At 41.5% G+C, this 27,549-nt stretch overlaps 1 protein-coding gene across 2 annotated transcripts; it reads right to left on the minus strand.

Annotated features, from left to right (window-relative positions):
* Window positions 1–384: 384 nt before the first annotated feature.
* Window positions 385–27,549, minus strand: uck2a (uridine-cytidine kinase 2a). 2 transcript variants are annotated; one of them, XM_088598664.1, is made up of 7 exons: window positions 27,262–27,549; window positions 14,617–14,776; window positions 11,731–11,827; window positions 9,419–9,561; window positions 8,456–8,553; window positions 6,589–6,637; window positions 385–5,395 (listed from the first exon to the last, which is right to left on the minus strand). In XM_088598664.1, exons 1-7 carry the CDS (start codon window positions 27,364–27,366, stop codon window positions 5,259–5,261), a joined length of 789 nt encoding a protein of 262 aa, XP_088454790.1. In that variant the 5' UTR covers window positions 27,367–27,549; the 3' UTR covers window positions 385–5,258. The 2 variants fall into 2 exon arrangements, with proteins under 2 accessions (XP_088454790.1, XP_088454791.1); XM_088598665.1 differs by lacking the exon at window positions 27,262–27,549 and adding an exon at window positions 26,044–26,323.

Consider the following 27,549-nt stretch of genomic DNA (forward strand, 5'->3'; position numbering starts at 1 on the left):
ATAATTGGTTTCACTAGGACAAATGCTGTTTTTACTTTCGACTTCTCTTGCGTATTACGAATGCCATTTTACAACAGCTTGAGATTCTTGAAAAAAGCTTTTTAAATGAAATTAAAATGGTATCATACTCAAATGTGGGTGTGCTTCATGCACATCTTACTTGCTTTTTCCACACTGTCATTTATTCCCAGCTTCCCTCAGACACAGCAGAAATATTACAGAGAATATGACCCCTATGAGTGTCCTGAAAGTACTGTATCTCCACAAAAAAACCTTCCCACACATCTTCAGAAGCTTTAGAAACTGCAGACTCCTAGCAGCTCTGGCATGGCTAGTTGAGAAGGAAATGTGAGTTTTTGTTGTTCAAAAAATGACAAACAAACATTTGTATAAAATCTTTATTTTTTGTTGTTTAATTACACTTGACGTGTTACAGTTTGGCTCCCTGTATGTGCCCATCTTTAAACTTACAATCCATTTACACTATAATACATTGGTACAAGCAGGGGGTGGGGGGAGAGGGTAACATGTCATCATGAGGAAGATTCAACACTTAAAACTCTGCATTCCTGATCAAAGCCACCCATTAATACTCGGGGCAGCCACTGCTATTCACAGTGAAAGCCACTTCAGCACACCCCACCCTAAAGCTAAAATCAGGAGTGCAGACATTCATACAGGACAAAACAATTCAGTCCTCTGGTCTTCTCTGCTACCACTACCATGTCAGCTTCAGGGTCCCAGAACTGTCCCTGCATATTGCTCCCTAGCATGTTCTCACAGCATGATTGCCTGCACATTCACGAACACAGTCTTTCTAAATGGAAATGTTACTTATAGCCGGCAGCAGCAGAGTTTTTTTGGCTTTGATATCCAAAGCTGTTGGTGGCCGCAGGGTAGCAAATAGTTGCTGCATAAAAAAAGCTGACAGTGTGCTATTGCTTGCAGATGCACCCCTACCAACCCTCCCCCATAGCCAGGAGTCTCAGCCAGCACCAAGAACAGTTTATTATCCAACACAAAGGAGGTACAAATTCTCATTAGTTTTCTTAATTGCACCAGAAAAGCTCTTTATAAGAAAAGCTTTATGAGAATATTAAATGACACGTGTAACCATTGCCACAAATATTTATGTACACTGATTTCTAGAAAAAAAAATGCACCCAGAAAAGTGAGGATATGTTGTACCAGAGGTTTCATGTTGAGGCAACTTTTCAAAGGTTTTTGCCAAACAAAGCTAATGTTACATTTTTTTTCTCCCTGGCCAATATATGGGACACATGTCCCTGTACACAAAATACAAATACTAGCCTGCTTACTGCGACATCAAGAACCGATTGAACATTACGGGAAAACCAAGTTCTACAAAATACAGAGCTTGCGTTAACACTCCAGTGCAGAGTTAATCACACATGTAACTATGCGCTGAAGAAAACCAAAATGGGATACTCATCCTTGCTTGGCTATGGTGTACCTGGTTTGTTATTCACAAAATATTTTGTAAGGCGTAATTCGTCTCGTCTCTTGGTAGTCTGAAGCACTGAAGAACAGATTCACTTCAGCATGCCCACAAAACCGTCACCACTACTGGCAAAACTAGTCAACCAAATGTTTAATTGCAGTGTACTTAAAATGCAAATTCAACCAGTATGCATTTACACATCGTAACAGATATCAGCACTAATGTATTGGGATGTAAAAAAAAACACATTCATTCACAACTCATTTCATTGTCTACTCTCTTGCCTTAACGTAGTTCAGAAATCTGGGAGACTACAGTCCCCTCTCAGGGAAAAGTGAATGACAAAGGGCTCTGTAAGGAACATGTCCAGTTCCTTAACAGTAAAAACACAACACTAGCTGATGGAGTGTGCTGCCGTTCTGTAAATATCACTTTAAAAGGTGTTCTTGCTGAACCATTATCATTATAGGCATACATCTACTGAAAAACTATCCTCCTTATTTGAAGGGAAAAAAAAAGGAGGCATGCAGCCCTCAAATTATACAGATGCGTATAGAGTGACCTCCTAAAATTAATTTTTTGACTACACTGTTTCATGCAATTTGAAGCAGCCCCATGCAAATCTGTCCTTATACAACCTGCAACACTCGCACAACAGGGTTAAAACTCAGACTCCTAAGACTGACACCAAATATATCTTTTACACTTATGCATATCTGACACTGATAGAGGCCACAGTTTGGATGAGGCTAATATGGTGCATAAGTGTTCTTTTCACAGATGAGTAAGAATGACTTGGAAAGTGTTACCCCATGATAAAACAATAACACAAAAGGGAATAATGATTAGAAAAAAAAGAGATTGTATAATACTCTACTTTTGAGAACAATTGCCAAATGTTTTTAAGTAAAATCAGTATAGAAACAGAAATGACAACTTTAAGTATGTGGTCCGATACAATCAAGGGACAAAAGCCTTTTGCTCACGTATTACACTGGGCTCAATCTGTTTATCCTCCCCCACACATTTGTAAAAGAAATGGTTGAGACCAGAATTCTTATGCAAAAATTCGACACTTCAACACATATTACAAATACAGTACAACCACAGTGCTCTGTTTAAAACTGGCTGTTGGTAAGAATCAATAACCTACCCTGGTTTATAGCAGCAGAACCTGAAGTTAAGAAAAATAAATCTGAGTTTAAAGCAATTACACCAGAATAGCTTTTTGTAGTGAAAAAAAGACGATGAAATGTTCATCTCATAACTCCCAAATGCTTCTGCCCATAGTTTCCCCATAGCATCGTTAACCTCTTAAAACTGCATTTTGCCTCACCACTGTACTCGGCTGGACATTCCTCATCGAGTTTAAAATGACATCCTGATAGTTAACATCACATACTGTTTGGATGTGTGATATTACAGAGTCGGGTATAAAACCAACCATTTCATGCGAGCCTGTGACAAACTACAGCACATCGGATCGAGTCAGGATCAAAAAGGACTAAAATTACTGCAACCAATTCCAAAAATTACCTAGGGCCTCTCATGACCCTGGAAAACTCGTCAGGAGTTAAAGAGCGACATTCGTCAAAATATGTCATCACATACCTTAAGTGAAATCTATATTAAATGCAAACTGAGGTCAAGGAAAGCTTTCCTCTGAGGGGGGGTCACACATTTGTGCGTTTTTAAACACGGAACTGATATAAAAACATCACAAAAAGTGAAAACTGACCAGAGTTTGATTAGATAAAGAATTACCCTTTAAAAAATAAGGATGATTATCCTGCTTTGAATGGCCAGTGTAAACAACCAGTAAGAAATTCCAACTTGTAATTCCTGTTCATTCCAGAAGACATTTTTGGCGAGTCGAACAATTTTCAAAGAATGCTTTAGTCAGATGACGAAGGGGTTTAAACAGATAAGGCAGAAATGCAGACTGACTGCAGAGGAGCTTGAATATGAAACTGTAAACTATTAATAATACTGAGAGAAACCAAGTCTGGTGACATGCATTGCAACATCAGTCCTGAGCAATGGAGTTATGGCACATCTGCACACTGATGTTGATGCACTTAAGACATAAACCCCTGTGGTCCTGAGTAGATAACAGGGGCCTGGGTCTGGTCTGTCCAATTAATGAAAACCATCAGGACTACCGTGTTATAGAGAAGAACAACCAGAAATCACCCTGCTTGATCAAATTACCATCCACGTGGTCGCTGTAAAAGCTATAAGAGGATAAGACTAAGTGAAGACTTAGATCCATGGCATCTATTGTCCATGGTGCAAACAGAACCTCCGCTCTATTGCAGAACAGCTGGGTTCGTAACCTCACAACCAAATCACCAGAGACCAGCACAGATCTCTGAACACCTGGTCCTGGACAGCGACCGGCCTCTGGTTCCATCCCTATTTTCTGAGTGATTTCATTTGACCAATTTCCTGCCAAATCGTTCCTCTCCAGGACCAGAGTTGCAGACCCTGTTGCCCCTTTGCCCTGAGTAATTTAGTACATCTCCCCCCACCCAACCACTATTTGGCTGTCCATCTTGATTCCCGTTTTGGAGTTTTATCATAATATAATAGCTGGAATAAGCCACCATGCCTCACCCTGGAGGGGTCAGGACTTTTACTGTCAGCAGGGTACTGTTAATGGGACACCTGGAGACAGAGAGGTGCCTTCGAAAGCTGCAACTGCAAAGCATGACTACTTAATGTGACGAGTGAAGCTCTCCTTTCCCCTGCTCTCTAGGAAGCGGGTCCCAGCAGATGAGTCCGCCACACCAAAAAGGCCACAGCACAATTTTACATGGACTAGATTCCACTTTATTTTACCTGGCTCAACTGTGATGTAGACAGCCAGAGCAAACACTTGATTCACAATGGTCTTTAACAATCGGACAATACTGCTCTGAATGGGCAGACTGAAGCTAGTGTCATTGTCTACACCTAGGAAAAGGAGAAGCTGTCACATTCCACTCAACTGTAAGGCTGCATAAAAGGGCACTGGGCTGGCCTTCAAATCTTCAATGAAGGACGGGCAGTTATCTTCACAGGTTAAACTGACTCCTCCTTCGTCTCCAAAAAAAAACAAACAAGACTGAACTCTGACTTTGGATGTGCCTCTTTTGTCCGAACGTGAACAAAATTCATTAAGAAGCAACCTGGAAGGCGAAGCTTTGCACACTCCAGGGCGAGACCACACTAGCAGACTGCAGGCAAAGCCGAGAGCATGTGACAAGAGGCTGGCAGGGACAGATGCAGATGCTGTTGACCACAAACCTTCAGAAGAAAGGGTAGCGACAAATTACCCGAAAACAAGTTTAACACCCAACCCAAATTTCAAGCTTAGACTAAAAAAAAAGAAGCTTTTTCTCAGCAACCAGCAACAGAGGACAGTGAAAGTGTATAGCATATTAGTGTTGGTGCATTTAGTCTACACTGTTCACAAAAAGTAAAAAAAATATATAGCAGGCTGGGCCATAGACTGGGCCATAAGCAGCCAGGCTCCACTGCTACCCAGCTCACCCAACATTCCTCCCAACTAATCCATTGTTGTAACCACAAAGAAAAGGCAAAAACCAAAAATAAATCAGAAACAAGTCACTTTGTCTTTGACCTAGAGCTGTCCAAGTACTAGGGTTTTTTCATTTAAAAAATAAAAATTAAAGGCCTTGTACTGTTTTCTTATTTCACTAAATACAGTGTGGCTGACTGGCGGTTATGTACAAAGCTATCCCTCCACCCTCCTCTCCTCTCCCTCGCTCTCTCAGAGAGAGATGCTGTGAGGTCAGTGTGGCCGGCTGCTGGACTCCGAGGCCTGTCTCTTCCGAGGCGTGCTGTACCCATTCAGACAGCCGTTATGTCTCTTTGTCAGTCCGCCATTCAGAATGTCCTGGATGTGCTGCACAATGAGGTTTATGGCCACTGGAAAGAGAAGAAGCAGAAACCTTTCATTATTGCGCTGTGATATCACTATGCATCACTGTACCCTGCCACCCCACCATGGGCATGATCAACTGCCAGAACAAAACTTGCATTTGAGCTCAAGCAGCTCAATTCTTTTCTATTCCAAGAAGGAAGATAAATTCTGTTAAAGGTATTCCCAGATGGCTACATACAGTAGGATGAGAATGATGACTGTAACCAACATAGCCAAGAAGGCCTCTATTTTGGTACATTTGTGGTCTACCTACCTTCACAGCTCTGATCAACAGCAATTAAGCCTATAAAACCTACCTAAAACAACTGTTGGAAGTGAAATGAGCTGTTGTAGTTTTGTGATGCAACATGGAATCGGTTTTGTTTTCTACAGAAATTATTCAAGCACAAAAATCATCTTTGGAGACTGCCACTTACTGAAGCACTAAATATATTGAACACAAATACAAAACAGAGGGCCAGAATGAAGCTGGTCAAGTTTTCACTGACATTTTGCCTCAGGAGAATTATCCTTTTCAAGGAGAAAGCAAATCTTTTCTCAGAACACAGTTTATACTTGGCCTTCCCCAAGTTATCAGAATTCAGGCCAAACAAAAAACATCTGCCATAGATTGTAAAACACAAAACTCAATTTTATCTTCCATCGGCTGAGACATCCACAAACCAGAGGACAAAAGTGGAAACCACATGGAAGGACACAGGTGGCACTTTACGCAAAGGATTGTGGGAGTTATGGACAAGCTATGGAGTTATGTTGTTAAAGGCAAGAGATTTTAAAAAGGCTGGACAAGATCATCAATTTGATTAGATATCACAAAGGCCAAAATGGGTTAAATGACATCTTTTAAAAAAAAACTTTTTTCTTATCCTTCCAGAACAACTGCTCACTAAAAAAACAGTCAAATATACAAATAAACTGAATATGCCTTAAAAGTCAGTGACCACATAACTTAACATTTACTTAACATTTACACATTCCAGTCTCAATTATTTTGTCTAATACTAGCAGACAGTCATAGCTGTAAATACTGTCTAGGCATGCTGACATTGTTTCCCTTATGACTAAAAGGGAGTTTGGCCCCACTGTCGTAGTTTCTTTGAGATTTTTAACCACATCGAGCGTCCGCAATGCCACAGCTTTCATGGAGTTTAGGGAACGGAGAATAACAGGTCCTTACCAAGGTTATCTGCCCCGCGCGGGATAATCACATCTGCATACTTCTTTGTCTGGAATTAAAGAAAAATTGACAAGAAGGGATTTGAAATAAAGAATCTTTCACTCCATCATTGACACCACAAAGAAAAGAAAAACAAAGCACATTTAGCAAAACAATGTTTTTCCTTTCAATCTGAAACTATTCTATCACCCTGAAAAACAAGTTTGGATAGGATTCTCTGCAATTAATCTTCAATCACAAACTCCACCTATATATTCACAAAGAAAATTACCCCAATTATACCATTAAAACAGACTTTTCAACAATAAAGTTAATCAGACTGAACAGCTGGCAGTTGATGTCCCTTCTTTGTTACAGAGAGCCTTGAATAAGTAAAAGCGCTTGTTCAAGGTCGCTTTTCTTCAAAAATGCTTCAAATTCCAATGTATTCAAAGTACACACTATTCGTAGATAACGGGACACCCAGGAAAAGCAAACAATATGCTTCAAATTTCAGAGTTTCAGAAATAGTTTAATAAAACATGGTTAATCAAAATGAATTAGTCCATATAAAAGCATCTGACTGCTGCATTGTGCAGCAAACAGGTCCAGTGGGGAGAGCACTCTCAGCTGTGGAACACAGTATAGGATACAGTTGTGGGGAAAGCTCACGAGAATACAAAGCTAATACTAACGGCAGCCACACAGTGGCAAAAAAAGTGTAGAATTTCAGGTGGAACACAGTAAGCATTTGGAGGTCTCTTTGGCTGTGGTCAGGGATCCTAACTCCTGTTCATAATAATAATAATAATAATAATAATATAACGTTGCTTTATTAGCCCTATACAATTTCTTTCATTAGGAATTCATCTTTTCGCATAACCCGGCTTGCTCTCCATGAGACAGACACACAGACAGGGAGAGAAGCTTGGGGTCAGAGCGCAGGGTCAGCCATTGTACAGCGCCCCTGGAGCAGTTGGGGTTAAGGGCCCAACGGAGTAGGATTCCTCTGCCGGCTGCGGGATTTCAACCGGCAACCTTCCAGTCACAGGCACTGATCCTTAGCCACAGAGCCACCACTCCGCCCTATCATTGGGACTGATCTATAACTTGACGGGGCATATATTGGTCTGATCTGTATTTTAGATACGTAGCTTTGTCAGCATTCTTAGGCTGCAAAGGAACAGGCAAAGGTTTATTCCATGCTGAAATAAAAAGAGAAGAGTAACAGTTTCAGATGAAACATTGTCTGTTTGTTTTTCTTTTTCACATGGAATAAATCTTGACCTATATTTTGCCCCGTATCTGCCAACAGTAGTATAAGTAGATGAATCAAAAGTTTTAAAGAGATGTCAATATCCTGAATGATGCTGGGGTACATCTATGAAAGAACACGCAAAACAAAAAAGCATGGCAAAATGCACAAGGCCTGGAGCGTTATCTAGAATGAGAGTCTAAAACATCATCAATTAAAATTGAAATAGTATTTTTAATAAGTAATCCACACAGTGAAAACTATGTACAACTTGACAAAGGCTTCACAAGAAACCATATTAGAATATTTAACTTCCAAAGGATAAAAAAAAGGGGTTGAATGAACTTAAGTATTTTTTCACCACTGTCACTTTCACTGACAGCATTTCAGAAGAAGGTCAGAGACTAATTCCAGAGGCACTCATCTCTTTCAAAATCAAACTCGCAGTGCGGGAGGTGAGGACATCACAGGCAACAAAGAACCCAGCGCCACAGCAACCCGATGTCACCAGGCCTCGCATTCTACAGGGCCTGTCGCTCACTCTCCTCCCCCACGAGAGACCCGGAGTCTGGCTCAGGCACAGCTCTGACAGGAGGACCGGAAGAGAGGCCAGGCCGAGGGGGCAGTACTCACTGGCAGGCAGAACTCCTCGAAAGCTGGCTTGACGAAGGTGATGTACTGGGTGAGCACCTGTTCCAGGTCGCGCCCTCGTTCGCTGATGTCCCGCAACACTGCGAGACAGGACCGGAGAGAGAGTCAGACAAGGAGTGCGAGTGTGTATGGGACGTCTTTGGCAAAACAGCAGCCAAAAATAAAGTAGCAATTAATTTACCCTACTCTAGCCTTCCTGCATATTAACACAGAGGTCCCCAATCCTAGTTTTGGAGGGCATGTTGGTCTACAGGTTTTCAGTTCATTCAGTTCACAAGGTATGCTTAACTGCAAAGGTATGTCACTTTCTGTTCTTTTTGGAAACTGGTGTTCTAAAAAGACCAAAACCACCTCTCCAGGCCTCCTTACCCTACTACCTATTTTCCCCAAGAACCCAAAACTGTGGAAACCATTAAACACAAAGTAACAGCAGATCACATAATTTCTAAAGAAACTCCCCAACCATGTTTTACGCGATCTGATGCAGTGCTGCAGCCCCCTGCAATGACTTTAGGGGTTTCCACTCATGAATTACTGCTCAATATTCAATAATGCTTGATTTTTCTGCAATAAAATGATGTTCTTATACCGTCAGAGCGCTTGGAGAAGAAGGGATAGTTGTCAAGCTTTTTCAAAGCACGGCAAGCTAAAACAATCATGAAAAAGAGAAAGGTTCTAAGATTAAATACTGCATTGCCATCTCTAGCAATAGAGAACCAGATACCCCAGGTATTCACGACTTAATACCTTCCGTTTTGTATTTAAAATCCTTGTGTGCTGATAAAGTGCTGTGGGTATCATTCACGGGACATCAACAGTTTGCATAAAAAAGACCCACAAATATTAAGAACCTGCAAAAGAAAACCCGGGATTACAGCGAGTCTCTACACCCCTACACTGACAGTCAGCCCTGCCCACTAGGCGGCGCTGTGGCAGTGAGCCCACCTCTCCGTGACAGCCGTGTGTCTGCATCGGTGTCCACAAACAGTTTCATCTGGAACAGGTCCCTGATCTCCTGGGAGTAGAACATCAGGATCCCCTCGAACAGAACAACGTCAGCCGGGTACACCGTCACACTCTCCTCTTTCCTGCAGTTCCACAGTGCCCGGGGGAAAGAGCAATGATCGTCAGAATGCTTCCTCTCCCCTCCTATGGTGCCCACTCCTCCTAGGAATCCTTTAACAGCTTCCTGAGCAACCCCCCTTTTTCCTCCAACTATGAGCCAGACAATACGTTACTGCAAACGGCTTATATACCCCTTCCTCCTCAAGCGTGGGTTTATGTACCCGCAGTGTCAGTCCCTCAAGCCCATCCTGAGTTCTCAAAGCTTCTAGAACAGTGCTTCTCAAAGTATGGTACGCGTACCACAGGTGGTACACCATATGACCCTGAAAAGTTGTTGTGTGCACTGAAAATTGGGATGGGTTTTCATATTTTCTATTTTAATAAAATTAGCTTGTGTCGAATATGCAGCCTACGTACTACGATACAACGTGTGCTAATACTTAAGTGGACACAAGAGCTACTATGTAATTCTATACTGTTGTATAGGAATGCGTCCAACGAACGGAAGTGACCAATTGTATTTAAAAAAGTTAAAAAATCTCCAGCAAATAGGGTGGTAGGAGAATGTGCATGGTTTTGGAACACTGGCAATCTTGTGAACACAGGAAAGCGTGATAGATAACAGAAAAATATTTAAGGACTGTTCTAGGTTAATTTGAAAAAAATACATCGAGCGTCTCTGTGTTTTGCTCTCATGTGCATGAAATAAAAACTTTTTAAACTTCTGAGACGGAATTCTGAAACGGGAGAAAATGCAAGCTTGCGGATTGCTATAGCAGGTAAACCCCAAACTGAAAGACTTTCTTTACTGTTGGCAAAAGAGCTGACATGTTTTATGTGTGGAGAAAAAGCTGGTAAACATCTCGACCTGCTGCCCCCTTCGAAAGACACAGTCACTCGTAGAATTATTGATATGGCGGATGATGTCAAAAGTACGCTGACAGAGCGAGTTAAGATGAGCAGATGCTTTTCAATGCAATTAGATGAGTCTGTAGATTCCTTTGATTTGGCCAATTTGCTCGTTTATGTTAGAGTTTGAGGGTATGTCCCATGAGGACTTTCTGTTTTGTAAGCCGCTACCAACAGGAACTATAGGAGAGCACGTATTTCAGCTTCTGAATGAATGTATCAAAGTGAATGGCATCGACTGGATAAAATGCGTCAGAGTTTGTACAGACAGTGCTAGAACGATGACAAGTCGACACAGCGGTGTAGTTGCACGAATTAGAGAGGTTTCTCCAGATATGGTGGACGCACTGCAGCATCCACCACAAGGCCTTGGCCATCAAGAAAATGCCTGAGGATTTAAAATCTGTTAGACTCTGTTGTGAATTGTATCAACGCTCCACCAATGAATTCGCATCTGCTTTGCTCGACTAAACAGGCTCACCCCTCTCACTGAAGTGGTGCTTTTTTATTGTTTATTTTTAATTGTTGTTGTTGTTCCTGTTGTCATTCTGTAAAGCGCTTTGAGAAGCCACCTTTAAAGGCATTATATCAAATAAAGTTTATTATATTTATTATATGTGTATGTGAGTGTGTGCACGCACACGTGCTCATGTTGGTCATTGAGATTTTCTGGGGCTCCTAGGAGAAGATGACTTGTAGGTGGTACTTGGATGCTTTGGTTTGATCAGGCGTGGTATTTGGTCCAAAAAGTTTGAGAACCACTGTTCTAGAACATTCTCAGAGACCCAAAGCTTCCAGAACATTCTTAGAGGCCAGACGTTTCTCAGTGTGTCACCAAAACACAATTTACATTTTGTGCACATCAATCACCTTACTCCCCCACTTCATCCCAGCTTCCTGAAGGTTAATCCACTCAGTAACTGTAAAAGTACATGCTTTTGTTCATTTTTATAATATTCCTTCATTTTATATGTAAACATATTTATATATGAAATCTATTTCATTATTTAACATATTTAAATAGATTTACATGATGTATTAGGTATGCATAGATAGAGCACGGTAAAATGCAGTTTTTTTCCCTGCATACTTGTTTATTGTTATCCATGGATAGTTCAGTAATGTAGCCCTTATAAATAGGAAGGACTGGATGTACTAATTAAAAGGCAATTTTCTAACATACACCCCAGTCCTAAATGGTGACCTCAGCTCGTCTTGACACTGACAGCAGGCGGGATTCGGATTCCAGTAGTGGAAAAGATACAGCGCTCGCTGGTGCCCACCTGGAATGGGTAACAAAGTCGTACACGGGGATCTGCACCGTTTTCCCTTCCATGATTTCCCAAAGGGTCTTCAAGATCAGCTCGTTGTCGAAAGCGTCTGGACAAAAAGAAGAAGAGTTAGAGAGCAGCCAAGATGAGCCCCAGCAGGTGGAAGGGAGTGGATGGCCTTGCCAGTGCTGTTCCATTACCAGTGTGGCTTCTGGGATTCCAAGGCACAAACACAAAGGAAAGTATAGTAGAAATATAATTCATTTCTGGCACTTCTCCATCTCTAAATGCACACTCACCATCTTGTAATGGGTTTAGTGTGTTGAATATTTGCAATATGAGATGCACAAAGGGTTATGGGAGTGTAGAACAAGATACCCAGCCATCTTGCTCAATAAGCAATGCTTCTGTGAAATGTGTGCTTCTTTCAAGAAGAATGGCTGGCTGAGGTGCATCAATAAAACTACCCACTACCACCAAACAGGCTCTATGGACCAAAAGGCCACCTTTTGCTTGTAACCTTTCTCGCATTCCTAAATTTTACAGATTTTCATATTGTTTTCAACCAGCAAAAAGACTTTAGAACATCAGGAGGCTCAATTAACAAAGACACTATACAAGAATGAACAGAGAAAACCCTAAAAAAAGAAAGCCTTAAAAAAAACAGGTCAAGCACCAGCGTCTCATTGAAGGCAGACGAGAGGGACAAAGAAAAGTCCGTTTCTGATTTGACTACCACCAGGGAGGATACCGAATAACTGAATGGGGAAGAAAATCACCCCTTGGTTTCTGCATAAATTCTGCTGCTTTAGTATATATTTTTATATTTTGTTGAAACAAATCCAACTTACAAATTATTACAGCATTCAATACATACACTGTAAAAGACCATTATAAAACACTCAGAAAATCAATTTAGTAAACTGCATTCAGATTCAATACATAAATTGCAAATTTCATAGGATTAAAATGCCCTATAAATTAAAAAGTAACAACCTCTTCCATGAGGCATTCAGGGGCCTTACCAAGGGCAGCGGTTTTTAAGCTACAAACTATATAAGCACTATGCAAACAAACAACAAGTTCTTCCATTTTATTCCCCAAAATTAAGATCAGGGTAATTAGCCTTTCTAGAGAAAGCAGCTCCACCTTAGATATCAACTATATTACCACAACTAAACAGAAAAGTAAACGTTCTTCGTTATTGTACTGCATGTTTTTTTTCCAGCTGCAGCTAGTTCCCGTTAACCTCAGATCTTCACAGTTTAACACTCACTCCTGAAAAACTTCTCCTCGTTTACAGTCCAGCTGCGTGTGGGCTCTGGCCCTGGGAATAGCACTCATAGCTGGACGCGAGTCGAAGGACCACCTGACGAGCAGCTGCTCTCCGCGACGGGAAGAATGCACTGACTGCAGGAAACTCCTTGCCATTAACTCCAGCTGAATTCCACCCGGATACTGCACCTGAATGCCATACACTGCTGCCTTAGAGACTACGCCAAAGCAACAAGGAGCAACTGCACAGGATTTTCTGCAGCGCTCTCCGAGACTCGGCAACCAGCTGGGATTAAAAGTACAGCGCACACCGACCCAAAATTGGTCTACGCACAGGATATCATGTAGGCCATTCCATTATTTTTCCAATGGATGCATCACAACAACAATACTAAGAAAACTATATTATTAGCAATGCCCTAATCAAACCAGAACTCTGAATGTTAAAATATTTAACAGGGCTTACTGTACACCTTTATGCAGAGGGACTTTTGATAACTAAATCCATTTCATAGTCATGGATATGACACTGTCTAATTTTCTATCCCTCCCTTTCACTTTTCAGGTGTCTGTGCATTCAATGTTATGTTCAATACTGTAAGCGTGGGAGGACGGAGATTGAGGCTGTCAAATTTGGGAAACTGGGGGGAAAGAAATGAAATATAAAATTGGAGTCAAATAGAAATATTTGAGTATAAAAGGTCACAGTGTTACATTCTTTTAACTGCAATTTTACTACATGAACAGTGTTTTTTATTATAAATTAAAAAAAAATTATAATAGTTTATAATCATTACTATAAAACTAGGACTTTTTATAAAGCCGTCGGAGTGCAATGGTCAGTCTGGCCATGACCAGAATCCATGAGGTGTTCAAAGAGTTTCCGGACATTATTCTAAAACTACACTGGCTTACCACCTTACAAACTCATAAAAATGATAAAAGGAACAAGGCAGTTGCACACAACTGCTCAAAGGTAGCAGAAAGTGCCAGTATTACCCTCTACATTACTGGCTGCACAGGACATAATTAATTGGTTTTTTTATCCAGAGATCTTTTCACGTTGATCTCATAGACATACTTTAGTTTTAGTCACAAGCCTGGAGACGTCCTAGAAAAAGTGCATTAAAAGGACAATTAGGCACTGCAAATGAAAGACAAAGGATGTTGTGTCCTTCAAAAAAATGAAGGACTGGCCTTAGGCCCTCAGGCATTTCCTTTCCATCCCAAGCTCAATGCATGGCAGTATCTTACTGTGCAACACTCAACAAAGACTGCAACCTGCCATCAGCACAAAATTTAGCAAAGTAGTTCAGAGGATAAATGTCCATTACCTAGATTATAGGAAGCGCAGAGTAGAGAACTGCACAGTGGTACAAAATAATTAAGACTGGCAAGATTAGAAGGTAATGAAAACAGACCACTATACAGTACTTTGCTGCATCCTCCAACTATACAGCTATACAAGAACATTAGGAAGCACCCATCAAGCCTTCAAAGACAGGAAATGCCAACACCTATTTAAATGTCCCTGCTTCCAAGTCACTGGTCATCCCCACTGGAAAGCACAGCAGCTTCACATGGGGAAATTGTGTTCCGTTACAGACAGTTTTGCCTGCCTACCTGGGTGGTCAAAGTTGAACTGTCCCTTGAGAGCTTTGGCCTTCTGCTCAGGGGTCAGCACACGGTAGAAACTGTCCTGGCTGAGGATGGCCACCTGACGCTGGTGATGGTCAATCTCGTTCTGTCCAAGCAGCTCCATGATCTTCCCACACACTGAGGACTGGAAAGGTCCAGGAAATAAGAGGAAATATGTATGAATCTATGACAGTCTTCTGAAAAATTCCAAAAAGATCTGAACCATAAGGACAATACCAAATGTTAAGCACCACCTCTGACTTCAATCCAAGGGCAAGGGTAGTGTCTTAGTTACCTTTATATCATTACTAGTCAAAGTGCTTAAATAATTTACCAGTTTCATCAACAATCATTGAAGGAAGATTATATATTATGTGTGAATGTGTTTAGAGTGAATCACAATTCTGGCCATTAACAAACAGGAAAAACTGCCAAAACCCCAAATGAATTGCTAAGCATTTTCCTGTAGCTTCCAAAATCGTCTATTAGAAACTAGTATAACTACCGAATGAAACAGTAACTGTACTCTGTAGCAGTATTCTGCTCTATATCTTTATGACAGTTTTGTAAAGAGTTCAACACAAAGAAGGAAGAACTGAGTACAATACTAACTATAAAACTTAACTCATACATTAAAAGCTTAAGTGAAAAGAGAGGGCTTTAAGCATGTTATGAAAATATAAGCTGCAGAGAAAAGCGTAAGGTAGGACTTAGCCCACACCCCCACATTGCCTCTCCAATGAAGATGGCAAATCAGTGCAAGTCATCAAGAGCTGTCTCGCAACAAAAGCAGAAGCTACTGCATTTGCAACAAGTAGTACTGGCTGCAGTCCAGACCTACTTCCTCCACATCCTAATGAGGTTCATTACAAGTACAGAACACCCCCCCCACCCACCCCCAACTCCTAACAAAAGGAACGGATAACTCCACAAAAAACTCAACCACTTCTCACACCCCACAAAAAAATCCTACACAGCTCTATTTCTAGCTCGTTTGTGTTGTTGACAAAGCAGCACGTAACAGTGCCAAAAAACACCCACCTCTCTCCCCCAAGTACCTGCTTGTCTCACACTGTACGCTCTCTGGCTCCTGCCAAGAACAACAGTTCTAATGTTTTGCCCTGTTCTCAGGAATGCCACACCCCCGCTGCCGGCAGCACTCGGGTCACGGCCTGCGCACGCACGGCCGCCATATTGACAGTGGAACCAATGTTGGTACCAGCCGAGTGAATTTCGAAGTTTACGGAAACATCCTGCCTGCTTATTGTATGTAGAAGAAAATGCTTACTGGGCGGAAGAATGCTTACTTCACCATACAGCATGGCAATGACCCAAATCCACACCCCAGTGGAACAAAGAAGATCATCAGAAGAAAAAAACTGAAATGTCTAGGGCCAAGCCAATATCTAGACTTAAACTCACTAAGCATATGTTTTACACAGGGAAGAAAAAATGAGCCAGAATACTCAAGGAATTGAGGTAAGACCTCAAAGTGCCTAAAGCAAAGCTTCTCAAATAGTTATTCTGCTTGGGGAGACCTTCCTTTTTGTAATCCCATGTTTATTCTGCCCTAGATACTTTTGCAGTTGGTACTCCAGGTCTAATTATCACTTCTATTACATGTAAGGTTAAGGAAACAGGACATATTGGTCTATAATGACTTGGTTCGGTTATAGTCAGCCTTTTTCTGGAAGGTTCTTCGCTAGCAATTTTGCTGACAAAGGTTATAATTGCTGTCTTCAAAGACTGTTGCAACAGTTTTGTTGAACTACTGTATGAATAAGTACAAAAAACTTATCCACTTAACACTTCATTAATACTACTGAGTGAAGAGCTTCATCTCCGCTCTGCCAAGGGAATGCTTTCAATTGTTTCCACAGAAAACACTTAAGTGAAATAATGAATGTATCAGCCATTACACAACACAAGAAGCCAAATCATACCATGAACACTGTTGAGCTAACACGGGAAAACTGAGCCTTCTCGCACCGAAAATAACCACAAGGCTAAGAAGCCCAGGAGAAATACCAGCTACAGTGACCACAAGGGCTTGTAGCAGCTGCTCAAAATGTACCATTAGGGAACATAGGCCACAGCCTATTCACTCAAAGAGGATAATAAACCAAAACTAATACTAGCTGATCAAGACTGCTCACACAAATGTGTCTGACTGCTAGTTGAATGTGTCTTTATTGCAAATTAATAAAGCATTTCCCACTATAACTTTTCCTTTCTTCTAAAAATACATTGCCAAATGGTACAGATAACCAGAATTAGAAAATACACCCTTTACAAATCCATGAAAATATACAAAAAAGGGCAGCTCCAACTAGAGACCATAGCCACTTGCCAGAAATCGTGTTGCTCTTTTACACATTTCAAAACAACATGCGCAGAATAGGCCAAGTTTGTTTTTTTTAAGTGTTCCAGAACAAAAAGACTTGTCTTGTGTTGTAAACAGAATTACTGCATCGTCCGGGTCAGTGACATGAGGAAACAGCCAAGGCAAAATAATTCCAGGCTACCTAGCATGAGCTCATATGAGCACAGTCAGGAAAGCACACTTTTGTGTGGCTCAGGACCATGAGAGGAATCCTTGTATCAAGTAGACATTCCTGACTGTAGATTTGTCATATGCAAAGCAGTTCTAGTTCAGGGGCTAAGAAGGAACAGCTGATGTCATCTGAAGACTTGCAGTCCAGCAACAAGAGACAGCTAAGGAGCCACATTTCCAGGACAACAGGATCAATACCATGCACTATTATTAGAAACTCGCACCTCTGCATGCCATCTGATAATTACACAGATACCCTGACTCCTCGGAGCTGAGGGAATGACAAGATACATGTACTCCACTGTGACTGTTGTCACATCTACTCTAGTCTCGGGATATCAAGAAATAAAAGAACTGCAAAACATGGAGGCAGTAGCAAAAGAGTAAATCAAGGAGCAGCATTTTGCTCTTACAAAGCCATGCATATCAATTTCTGTGACACCTACTGTATGTAAAACACTGAGCTTTTGCTTTGCAGATGTTTTGTATTATCATTTCCTTACAGTTATAAAGCACTTGTCTGGACACTACTCTTGGAAGTGCTTTACAGGTAATGAGGACTCCCCTCCACCACCACCAATGTGCAGCCCCACCTCGATGATGCGACAGCAGCCATAGTAGACCAGTATACCCACTACACACCAGCTATCAGTGGGGAGGAGAAGAGAGTGATAAAGCCAATTCATAGATGGGGATTATCAGGAGGCCATGAGTGAGGCCAAGGGGAAGTTGGGCCAGTTAACACCCCAATGTTTCAAGAATTGCCTTGGAACTTTTAATGACCACGGTCTGGACCTCAGTTTTACATTTTATCTGCACTGGGGCATTAGGAACCAGGCTGACCACAGGGCGAGTGCTACCTACTTTGTAAAGAGATGCAGCAAGAGAAAGGGGTCACACTCCATTGTGATCAAAGAAACACTAAAATTATCAATGAGGAATTGTGGTGGTGGTGAGGTGTGAGGCTTAATCTTCTCTACAAGTTTGAACTTTTCACCACTAGTTTAAAACACAAAAGGTAGATAGCTTCAGACATGTGAGAATGTAAATCAAACTTAATGACCCCACTGTTTTACACCAGACTATCTCTAATTCAGCACGGAACTGCTGTTCCAGAGTATTTCTTAAAAGCAGTTTGAATTCTGGGTGTTGAAAAGTCTTTTTTGTTGTTCTAATGCAAGTACAGTGAGAAGGGAGAATCTTTTCTTGATCCAGGCCTGTGGCATTCTGGGTACTCCTCAATCTCCACTGCATTATTCAGACTAAGGCTCTTCAAGTAGGTGAAGTGCGCCTTCTCTGGCACACTGTTTGTGGTTTCCAGCACTATGTAAGCACTTGCACTGTATTAACACCTGAAATTTCATTCTTACAGAATAATACCTGCTACATTTCTGTGACTGTTTGTCATGCATGCAGTACTTATCCAGCTCTTAACAATTCAATGACCTTGCAATCTTCAATCCCTTTCTCCAGATAGCACTGCAAGTCTCCAGCACACAAACAGAGGCATCAGTGACTTGGGTGGTGGGGGATTGGGTATATGAATCGGTCAATCCCCCCACACATTTTATGGTATTATTCAATACCGGTATTCTTCAACATGCAGGTGTTGGATTTGCGGACTTTCCCTGCAATTCAAAGTGTCAGCTCCAAGCTGGAGGAGAGTGTAATCATCACAAGCTGCTCATGAAAGTGAACTGCCATGTAAAATTAGAAATAAGTGAATATAAAATGAATTATTGAAACCAGAGTAAAAATCATTCAGTTAACACTGTTCCAATTACAGATGCTTTTATACTTTTTTCAGGGAAGTAACCCCCTGCACTTGGTTTCGCAAAGATGTGTGAATCTTGTGGTATTAAATTCAAATAGCCACAATACAGGATGTGACGATGGAGAAAGCACAACACTCCTACTGTTAAATAGCTTTCATTGTTGTTGAATTTTATAGCGTTTTTCAGGTTGACATTTTAAGTGCAACTGTGAGAAGTGCTATCCCAAGATGCTGTGTTTGCCATGTGTCCACCTAAAACATTATAACTTGTTTTAAAGGTTAAAAAGCTGGATCCAAAATAGAAGGAGACAGCCCTAATGGTCAAGCTATCATGCTGCGCTGGAAGAGGTAAAATGTTGTTCTGTTGCCAAAAAGAAAAACTGAATGCTTCCAACACAAAAGCTGAAAACTGTGGACTGTCAGAAACAATGCTCTTCAACCACAACAGAGCTGCAGGTGGCTCTGGTTTAGAAGACAGGAAATGGTCTCCCTCTCTGCCTGCACGTGCGGCTATCGCCACCGATCTGTTGCACCTTTGAGCTCGTGCCTGCATCAGCGCTGTGTGCGACAGCTGGCTCTGCAGTATCGCCAACCAGCCTCTCCAACGGTGCCAGACCAGGCCCTCTCATAAGCTAGCGTAGGCTGACAAAACGCTTGACCTCGTGCCAGTGCTGACTCAACATTCCACAGCTCCGGTCTGAGGCTCTTTTGTGTCCTGCAAAAAGAGAAAACTGCAGCCGGAATGACTGTCTCCCTCTTCCACTGTCTGCCCCCACTTGCGCTGGCTGGGTCAGTGCCACGCTCAGCAGAGCTGCAGTGTCTGGTGCCCAGCCCCACCACGTCCACTGCAGAAACAGCTCCTCCCACACACCGCCCCACCCATACAGAGTCTGGGAGGCAGCAGCAATTAGCATCACGTGTATAACACTTTGAACAGACGCATACGCAAGCTATGTTAACGCATCAGCTGGGAACCGATTTTAAGCCAAATTCATTTGTTTAACAAGCTTATCTGGTGCCTGCATTGAAAGATAACTCGACTCAAAAAAACAAACGATGACTGCACAAAACTGTGTCAAAAATCATAACCTGCCACTTTTTAAAGAACACGTACATATTAAAGACGCATTTCTAAAATAACCACCTTCATTTTAGGCAGGGTGTTTCACGCTCCCATTTAAAAACAAAAGCTTCTAGAAACTCTTGTGAGGCAACACAATGGCTCAGACATATTTGTGCCTAGAACAGTAACTGTATTGTGATGACTGTACAATTTAACATTATAAATTTGTCAGAACGTCACTCCTGTCATGGGTACCTTACACAAGACCATTCAATGCCTTTGGAGAATAAATAAGACACACAAACAAAAGACTGCATTTTCCCCCACTGAATTTGGAAGGACGATCTAGCTATTGTTACACCAGTACAATAACTGCTGGAGACAGCTGGCATTGGGATGTTATGGCTTTTTGTTTCAAGCACCTGGGCTTTAAAAATACAGGGACAGAGGTGAAAAAGAGAAAGAAGAATTCCAACTCCTTTGTGAAGGACAAAAAGAAAACATGGGTCATTGCATTTAAACAAAAAAAAAACTAAAAAAAAACCTAAGAGAACAGGAAAAAGTCCACATCCAAAAAGTGCATTACTAAATCTTGGAGAATTAGTCCAAATGTACAAAATGATTGTACACAGCACTCTGCAGCCTATAAGAACAAAGGATGACAAACTGCAGGCTTCAGTGAAACTGGTTCTGACATGGAAAGCACAATACCTAAACTTTTTCCCATTTTTTTTTTAAAAGACCACAGTCTTGTCCATTACATGGCACAGCTTAACATCTGAATTTTCCTCTCAGACTTCCCTGTTTATTTACTGCATATCCTGTTTTAAGCGTTACGCAATGCTCATCTTCTGCCGTTATGCAATTTGACATGCTCATCAGCCCCTCCTGAAAAAAAAGCTCCTGGAACATCATAGAGGCAGGAAAGCAAGTCATGAATATCGGTACTGCACTTACTTCGATCCACAACTACAGTCAGGAGCAGGACATTGACGGACATTTGGGAATTCTTTTCAGAGGCTTAAAAAAAAAATCAGTGAATGAGGCAGGCCAATGTGTGCAAAAACAAAACCAGTGAAAACATCTATGGAAACTCGAAGCAGAATACCCTAAATAACATCAACATACCTGCAGCTGAAAGCAAAAATGTATTTGTTAGGTTAGTTTTTAGATTGAGCCATGGCAGTGCACCTTTAATAATAAAAAGGATGAAAATCCATCATTTTTTAATATTAAAATGATGCCTTTAAGACACAGAATCAGTATTTATAGTGCAGAGAAAAAGCAGCCGGTTTGCAACATTTCCTAGTCAATCACTAGATTACTAGAAGCCAGGCCACAATAACAGGGAACAAAAGGCAAAAGGTTAACACCCCAAACCCAGGGGTAAATCAGCTACTTTGTTTGGAAGGTCAGGAACAGCTTCATTACAAACCAGGCGAGGGACACGGATTCCGCTTGCAGACTTCAGAAAGTCGATCTGTTCTTTAGAATAGCAAGTTTTGTTCTTCTCTCAATTAATGGAGACAAACAAGGCTCTGAGTGAAGCTGATATAGCAGAATTCCCAACAAAACCAATGCAACAGGGGATAACCTTCTAAAAGGGTAGACTCAGGGATAAAAGCACATCGGGAGTGGAAGGAGTGCAAAATAGGCAGTGATACAGATCTGTTTTCAGAGAAGACAAACAGCTCAACTATGCAAGAAAAAAGGAGCCACTAACCTGCCAATATAATTGAATGGCAGCCACGGATATCTAAATACAGTGGGCACTTGGCCTCTCTCCTTAAACATAACTCCTCTTCTGGGACACATTTACAGGGCCTACTCAACACATTTAAGCCTCCAATGCATTTCTATCCTTTTTTGCATCATATTTTGCTCTGTATTTCTTTAAAAAAACTTGAAGAATGTGAGCCTCACTTCAGGTCCATTTAGATAAAGCCTCCTCTCTGTACATGTGCAGACACCAGCTGTGTGAGAACTCCAGGCAGAGCCTGGTTAACTGGGTCACAGAGACAGAAGGGGGAGCTGGAGGGAGAGGCACAGGGAGATCACTCAGGGTCAGACAGCCAGCCTACAGATTAAAACTACCAGCAAAGCGGCACCAAAGCTTCCTAACGGAATAGAACTCCTAAATTTCCCTCGTTTTCAATTTGATTTTTTAAATTGTTAAGTCCTGTGATGTTCTTTGCAACCCTTAGCAACTCAGAGCTCTACACAACAGTTTAAGTTAGGAAGCTAGGAACCCTTTAAGTTATAACTAATTTATTCTTTGCTTCAATCAGATGGTCACTTCCATTTTCAACTTACAATTCTTCGGTTTCTATAGGTTTTATCACCACCTCACCTCCCAAAACTTTTTCCCCCATATTACCAACTTACAATCTCAGAAGTTTAAATACAGATTTCAGTCTTTATTTTACCAGACAAAATTTCAGAGTTAAAATTTGTCACTTAAAAGCAAATTACTGAACAACACAGTGCAGCCAAGTTCTCTGTTTTACTGATCAGTGAAAGCACACTATGTAGTCAAAGCATTAAGTCATGAAGGTCACTCTCGAACGGCAGACAAATAACATTGAAATACACACCCTTCCTGAGCACCAGAGAGAAAAAAGTGTACGGGGTGTTTCGATATCTTGAAATGCCCAAAGAAAACTTCACCTGCACATTCTAAGCACAAAGCCTGCTAGTCTTTCTTCCTAACTGGAAAGTCTTGACAGCTGAGTGAAGCAATATCAGTTCTACCTACTTGGTCCAATTACTGCAGCACATGTTCTGTGGACAAGAAAATAATTGAAATTTCCAGGTGCTGGAACAATACCAAACAAATTCTACTAAAAAGTATAATTCATTTAATTTTAGGATTCCTCATGGCAGTGGTGACAACCACATTTTGAAAGGAGACTGCAGTTGCTGTGAATTACAGGTAGGCAAAAAATAACACATCATGAGGGACAACTGACTTCACATTCAAGTTCTGACTCACTGTCTGAACTTAGTCTCGTCTCTCCTTAGGGCTTGGTTTAACTTATTCTAAGGGTGAAAATAATGGATCAGACTGATTCCGGTGTTTTCACAGTGGAAATAAAGTCAGCCTAACTGCAGTGTGAATTTCCCCTCTGACACTGCCCCAGGAACCTTCCTCAATCACTTCCCTTTGGGGAAGAGGGGGTTGCCCTACTATAGCAACACTTCAGGTCCTGTAGTGTTCTCCCTCACACCTCAGAGCAGCACGAAGCAATGGGTGGAAAATAAACCCGTGTCTCAGCAGAACAAAGCCCGATCAGACAGAAATAGGACCAGCGAAGTAAGAACAACAACCCCATCACTGACATAGCACCCTAAAGATGCCTTTATCCAAAATCTCTCACACCTGTGCTTGTGACTGATGGCAACATGGAACTCCCCGCCCTCCCCAACCATGAGGCACCCCACAAAGAAGAGGAAATGGAACAAAAGAATCCCCATCATCACTGAACTGGCCAAGGTGTAAAACCCCCTTTAATGCGAGTTTTCTACAGTCTTCTTCCTATCAACTCACCACAGTCTAACCAAGTCCCTCCACCACCCTGTGTGCAGCAGAACCTTTTATAAATAAAGTTTCTCTCCCCATTTTCTCATTTATAATTGACATAATTAAGACTTTTACACAGCTTTGGCACTGCTGACAAATCAATGAGTTTTTGAGAAGCAAAAACACAGCCATAACTAGAACCAAAGACCAAACTGAAACTTTGGTCCACCATCTGCCTTAAATGACCCTGCTTTTGTCTGCCAGAGAGTTCTTGCCTGTACCAAACACAAGCCCCCCTGCTGAAGATTTAACTCGGTGAGGGCCAAGTTCTTTGGGGGTAGGTTAAGATAATATAAATGAGCATAATATTACAAACTTACAAGTCGCATGAAGGAGCAGTAGTAAGCATCACCGTCTTGCAGCGCTGGGGCCCTGGGTTAAATTCCAGTCCTGCGGGGCTCTGTGTGGAGTTTGTACGTTCTCCCATGTTCACATGAGTTTCCTCCAGGTAGTCCCAAAACATACCGGCAGGTTAATTGGCTTCTGGGATAATTGGCCCTGGTGTGAGTGTGTGCATTTGCATCTGTGTGTGCACCCTGCCTTGCACTTGTTGCTTGCCAAAATAGATTTCGGACCCCCCCTTGACCCTGAATTTGAAGAAGTGGTTAGAAAACAGATGGGTGGATAACAAATGTACAGCATTGTGGTGTTTTTTTCCCAAACAATCTATACAAACTGTACTTTTATTTATCTGCAACGGGACAGGGGAGTTATTTAAGCCAAGATATACAGTACAGTGCAGTCCGTAAGTATTCGGACAGCTAATGTTAACGTGTCCAATTACTTTTGGTCCCCTAAAATGTGAGGGCTGTGTATAAAAAGAGCTGTGATTCCTATTTGGTTCACCCAATATAGACATAAATACCCTCAAATTAAAGCGGAGATTCTGCACTTTAACCTCATAGTCATTGTTCCATTTCAAATCCAATGTGCTGGAGTGCAGAGCCAAAACAACAAAACTTCTGTCACTGCACTGTATAAGGTGAGCCTTAGGCTGTGTAGTACTACTAGTACAGTAACTCAATCATCCAACTATTTTCAATAGCCACTTGATCATTAGGGAGCCCTGGTGAACTGGAATGGTTTCAGAAGGTAGGGTACAGGGTGCACCCTGAGTGACATGCCAGCTCACTGCAAGGCATGTACAAATTCATTTGCTCACACATGTATATGGGAGACAATTTCAAGACCCCAGTAAGACTAGACAGTAGGTCTTGGGACTGGAGTGCCCAGATGAATTCCAGAGCAGCCACTGGGAGCACATGCAAGCTCAACACAGAAGCAGCCTCTATCCAGAATTCAGCCCAGCAGTTACTACCACAACCCAGTGGCACACACTCAGCAGAAAGGAAACACTCATTCACGGACTTCATCCACCACTAAAGAGCAGCACCAATCAAGGTGCCATATGGCAGCCATTATGTGCCAGAAGTCCTGCTATACAGCAAACCAGGCTGACAACAGAGAAATTGCTTCACCAATCAAATGAAGGGGGAACTTAAGGTTCAGGCCCACTGTGGAATTTAGCCAGGATACCAATGTTAATAACTATATGCTTTCAATCTTTAATGACCACACGGGCAGCTTAACATCACAGCTGAAGGTCCCATCTCACCACACTGGGGTATTAAACAGGAAAAGAGGGAAGAGCTCTACCTACTGGTCCATTAACATCACATACAGCAGAAATTAAGCTTTCCTTAATTAACCATATCCCTATGTAGGAAACCAATTCCTCCATTTACCTGACATTCTCTGCTTTAAAAAAAAGTTTGAACCATGAATGAATCTATGGCTCAAACATGGTCAAAATGTCAGGTTTGCCAATGGAAACATGAATCCCTCCATTTGGACTGCCCAAGTTAAACAAAAGGAATCATTGGGATTACATTTCTCTCATTTCAGTCCCAGTTTGTTCATAAATGAGTCTTCACTATGTATGCGTTTAGACTAATTTTCGCCGCACTAACATCGCTTGTGGCAGGAAATTTTCAATGGTATTGAACGTTTCATGTAAATTAAGCTTTAACTGGTCACTTGCTGGGTGCTGGAAATTTGCCGCCTTATGCCACTCGATACAATTAACGTATTTGCCATGACCTTGAAAACAATTCAAATAAATGAGAGAGAAAACTGTTGAGAACTCTTGATGCATGAAATCTCGAATTTTGTTTTTTTTTTCGGGGGGGGGGGGGGGGTGAAGATAAAATTAAGGACAGTAACAAACCTGTTTAATGTAAAAAAATCACACTGGCGAATATAAAATATCAAACTCAACCCCATCCACCACATCGCACCTAATTAACCCAAATGTTTTTTTTTCTGAACCTGAGGTTAAAAAGATGGAAATCTCAGCTCAAAGATTTCAGTATCCAGTTTTTATTATAACTACACAGCAAAAGAGAAAAATACGTTTCAGCACTAGACGCAGAGTCACGTACCAGATCCCATTAACACTTTCAAATCCTGAACCACCTCCGTTAGCTTCCTCTCAACTCTTCTCACACAACACAAATACAGATTACAGCCTATAACCCACTTGAACTCAAGAGGTAAAGCAACTACTGGCGGCCGGACACATCGGGTAACTTGGTCGTGGTGATCATCAGTCTGAGTGCTGACCTCATTATGGGCAGCTGGTACTGTGCGACCCATACGACACGCTAGACGAGTGCACTGCGTCTCGGCTTCGCTACATTTAATACAAAACAGCTACACAGCATAATCATAGTAACAGAGACGGATCTTTTGTTTCCTTCAGATATCGGGCCTAGCAATCTTTCATACGTCACGTCACAGACGGATTTTACTGACCAAAACATCAATTGTTCCGTTTCCCGCTAACCTCCCCCACACAAGCATGTGTTATTCTTCCCTACCTATATGTACAAAACAGTTTTTAAAATGTTACCCAAATGATATGGCAGATTCTCTTAAATAGGATACTGATTCCCAACAGTGGGGCAAATTTTACAAAGCAAAATGACGAGCCGTTCAATTTATAACAGTACAAAGAAACAAAAGATAGCGATATTGACATGGTTTTATTTTCACATCCGTATGGGCAGTCTTGGCAGTGGAGTTGGTTTGATGTAATCTTAAAGATTTCCTTCAAGGGCAAGGACAAAAAAACGTGTTTGTATTCTGGTTCTGGTTCAAAATATTTTGCCTTATCATTCATCAGAAGCTAAACGAATTCTTGTATACCTTAAATTTAGCTAACCAAGAGGTAAGGAAAGGATTGTTAACCAAACAAAAAAAAAATTGCCAATCGAATTAGTCCTGGTAAGCTACGCAAATAACTCCTGAAAATGGCAGCGTTTAGTGAATATAATAAATTATAATATATATAATAATTGTATATTACAGTACATAAGCAGTAAAATGTTATTTACTTGCTTTTAAATGGAAATGATTTGCATTTTGAACATAAAAGTCAACTTTAGCTATTAAAAATAGACAACGTTATTCAGCGTAGCTGCATGTTCAGATACCCTCAACAATCCATTTGGAGAGAAAAGACACTGATGACTAGAGAAGTCTACTTCACATGAACCACGCGGTCGCAGTTCTCGCAACGTGACCAGCCTGACTCGTGTAGCAGCAACAGACAATTTTTAAAAATGCTTCCTAAAAACACACAAACATCAAATGCCAACCTTGCCGCTGGCAGTGCCCCCGGCGACGCCGATGAGAAAAGGCTGCCGGTTTACTTGCTCGTTTTCGCCTTGGTCCTCCAACTGCCTCTCACTGTCGCCAGCCATGCTTGCACTGAAGCGAGCTGAGCTGCTCAGAGGCGTTTAGCTCAGCCCAACGCTCCTCCTCTCCCGAGTCACCTTCTTTCGCCCAATAATTCAACGCCTGTGTGCGATACTGGATATGATCTCAGACTATCTTCCCAAAATGAAAATCACACGGCGTCTGTGTCGAAGTCTGGATGTGCTCCA

This window comes from Lepisosteus platostomus, chromosome 11, assembly GCF_059453375.1.
Source record: "Lepisosteus platostomus isolate fLepPlt1 chromosome 11, fLepPlt1.hap1, whole genome shotgun sequence".
Lineage (NCBI taxonomy): Eukaryota > Metazoa > Chordata > Actinopteri > Semionotiformes > Lepisosteidae > Lepisosteus > Lepisosteus platostomus.

What these genes read in the sequence shown, in the direction of transcription:
- uck2a (XM_088598664.1), bottom strand. Translation starts at nt 27,366, where the DNA reads ATGGCTGGCGACAGTGAGAGGCAGTTGGAGGACCAAGGCGAAAACGAG. An exon ending in GACTTTGTTACCCATTCCAG is followed by an intron (nt 9,562 to 11,730) that starts GTGGGCACCAGC and finishes GTGGAACTGCAG; the next exon opens with GAAAGAGGAGAGTGTGACGG. An exon ending in TCGAGGAGTTCTGCCTGCCA is followed by an intron (nt 6,638 to 8,455) that starts GTGAGTACTGCC and finishes CTTTAATTCCAG; the next exon opens with ACAAAGAAGTATGCAGATGT.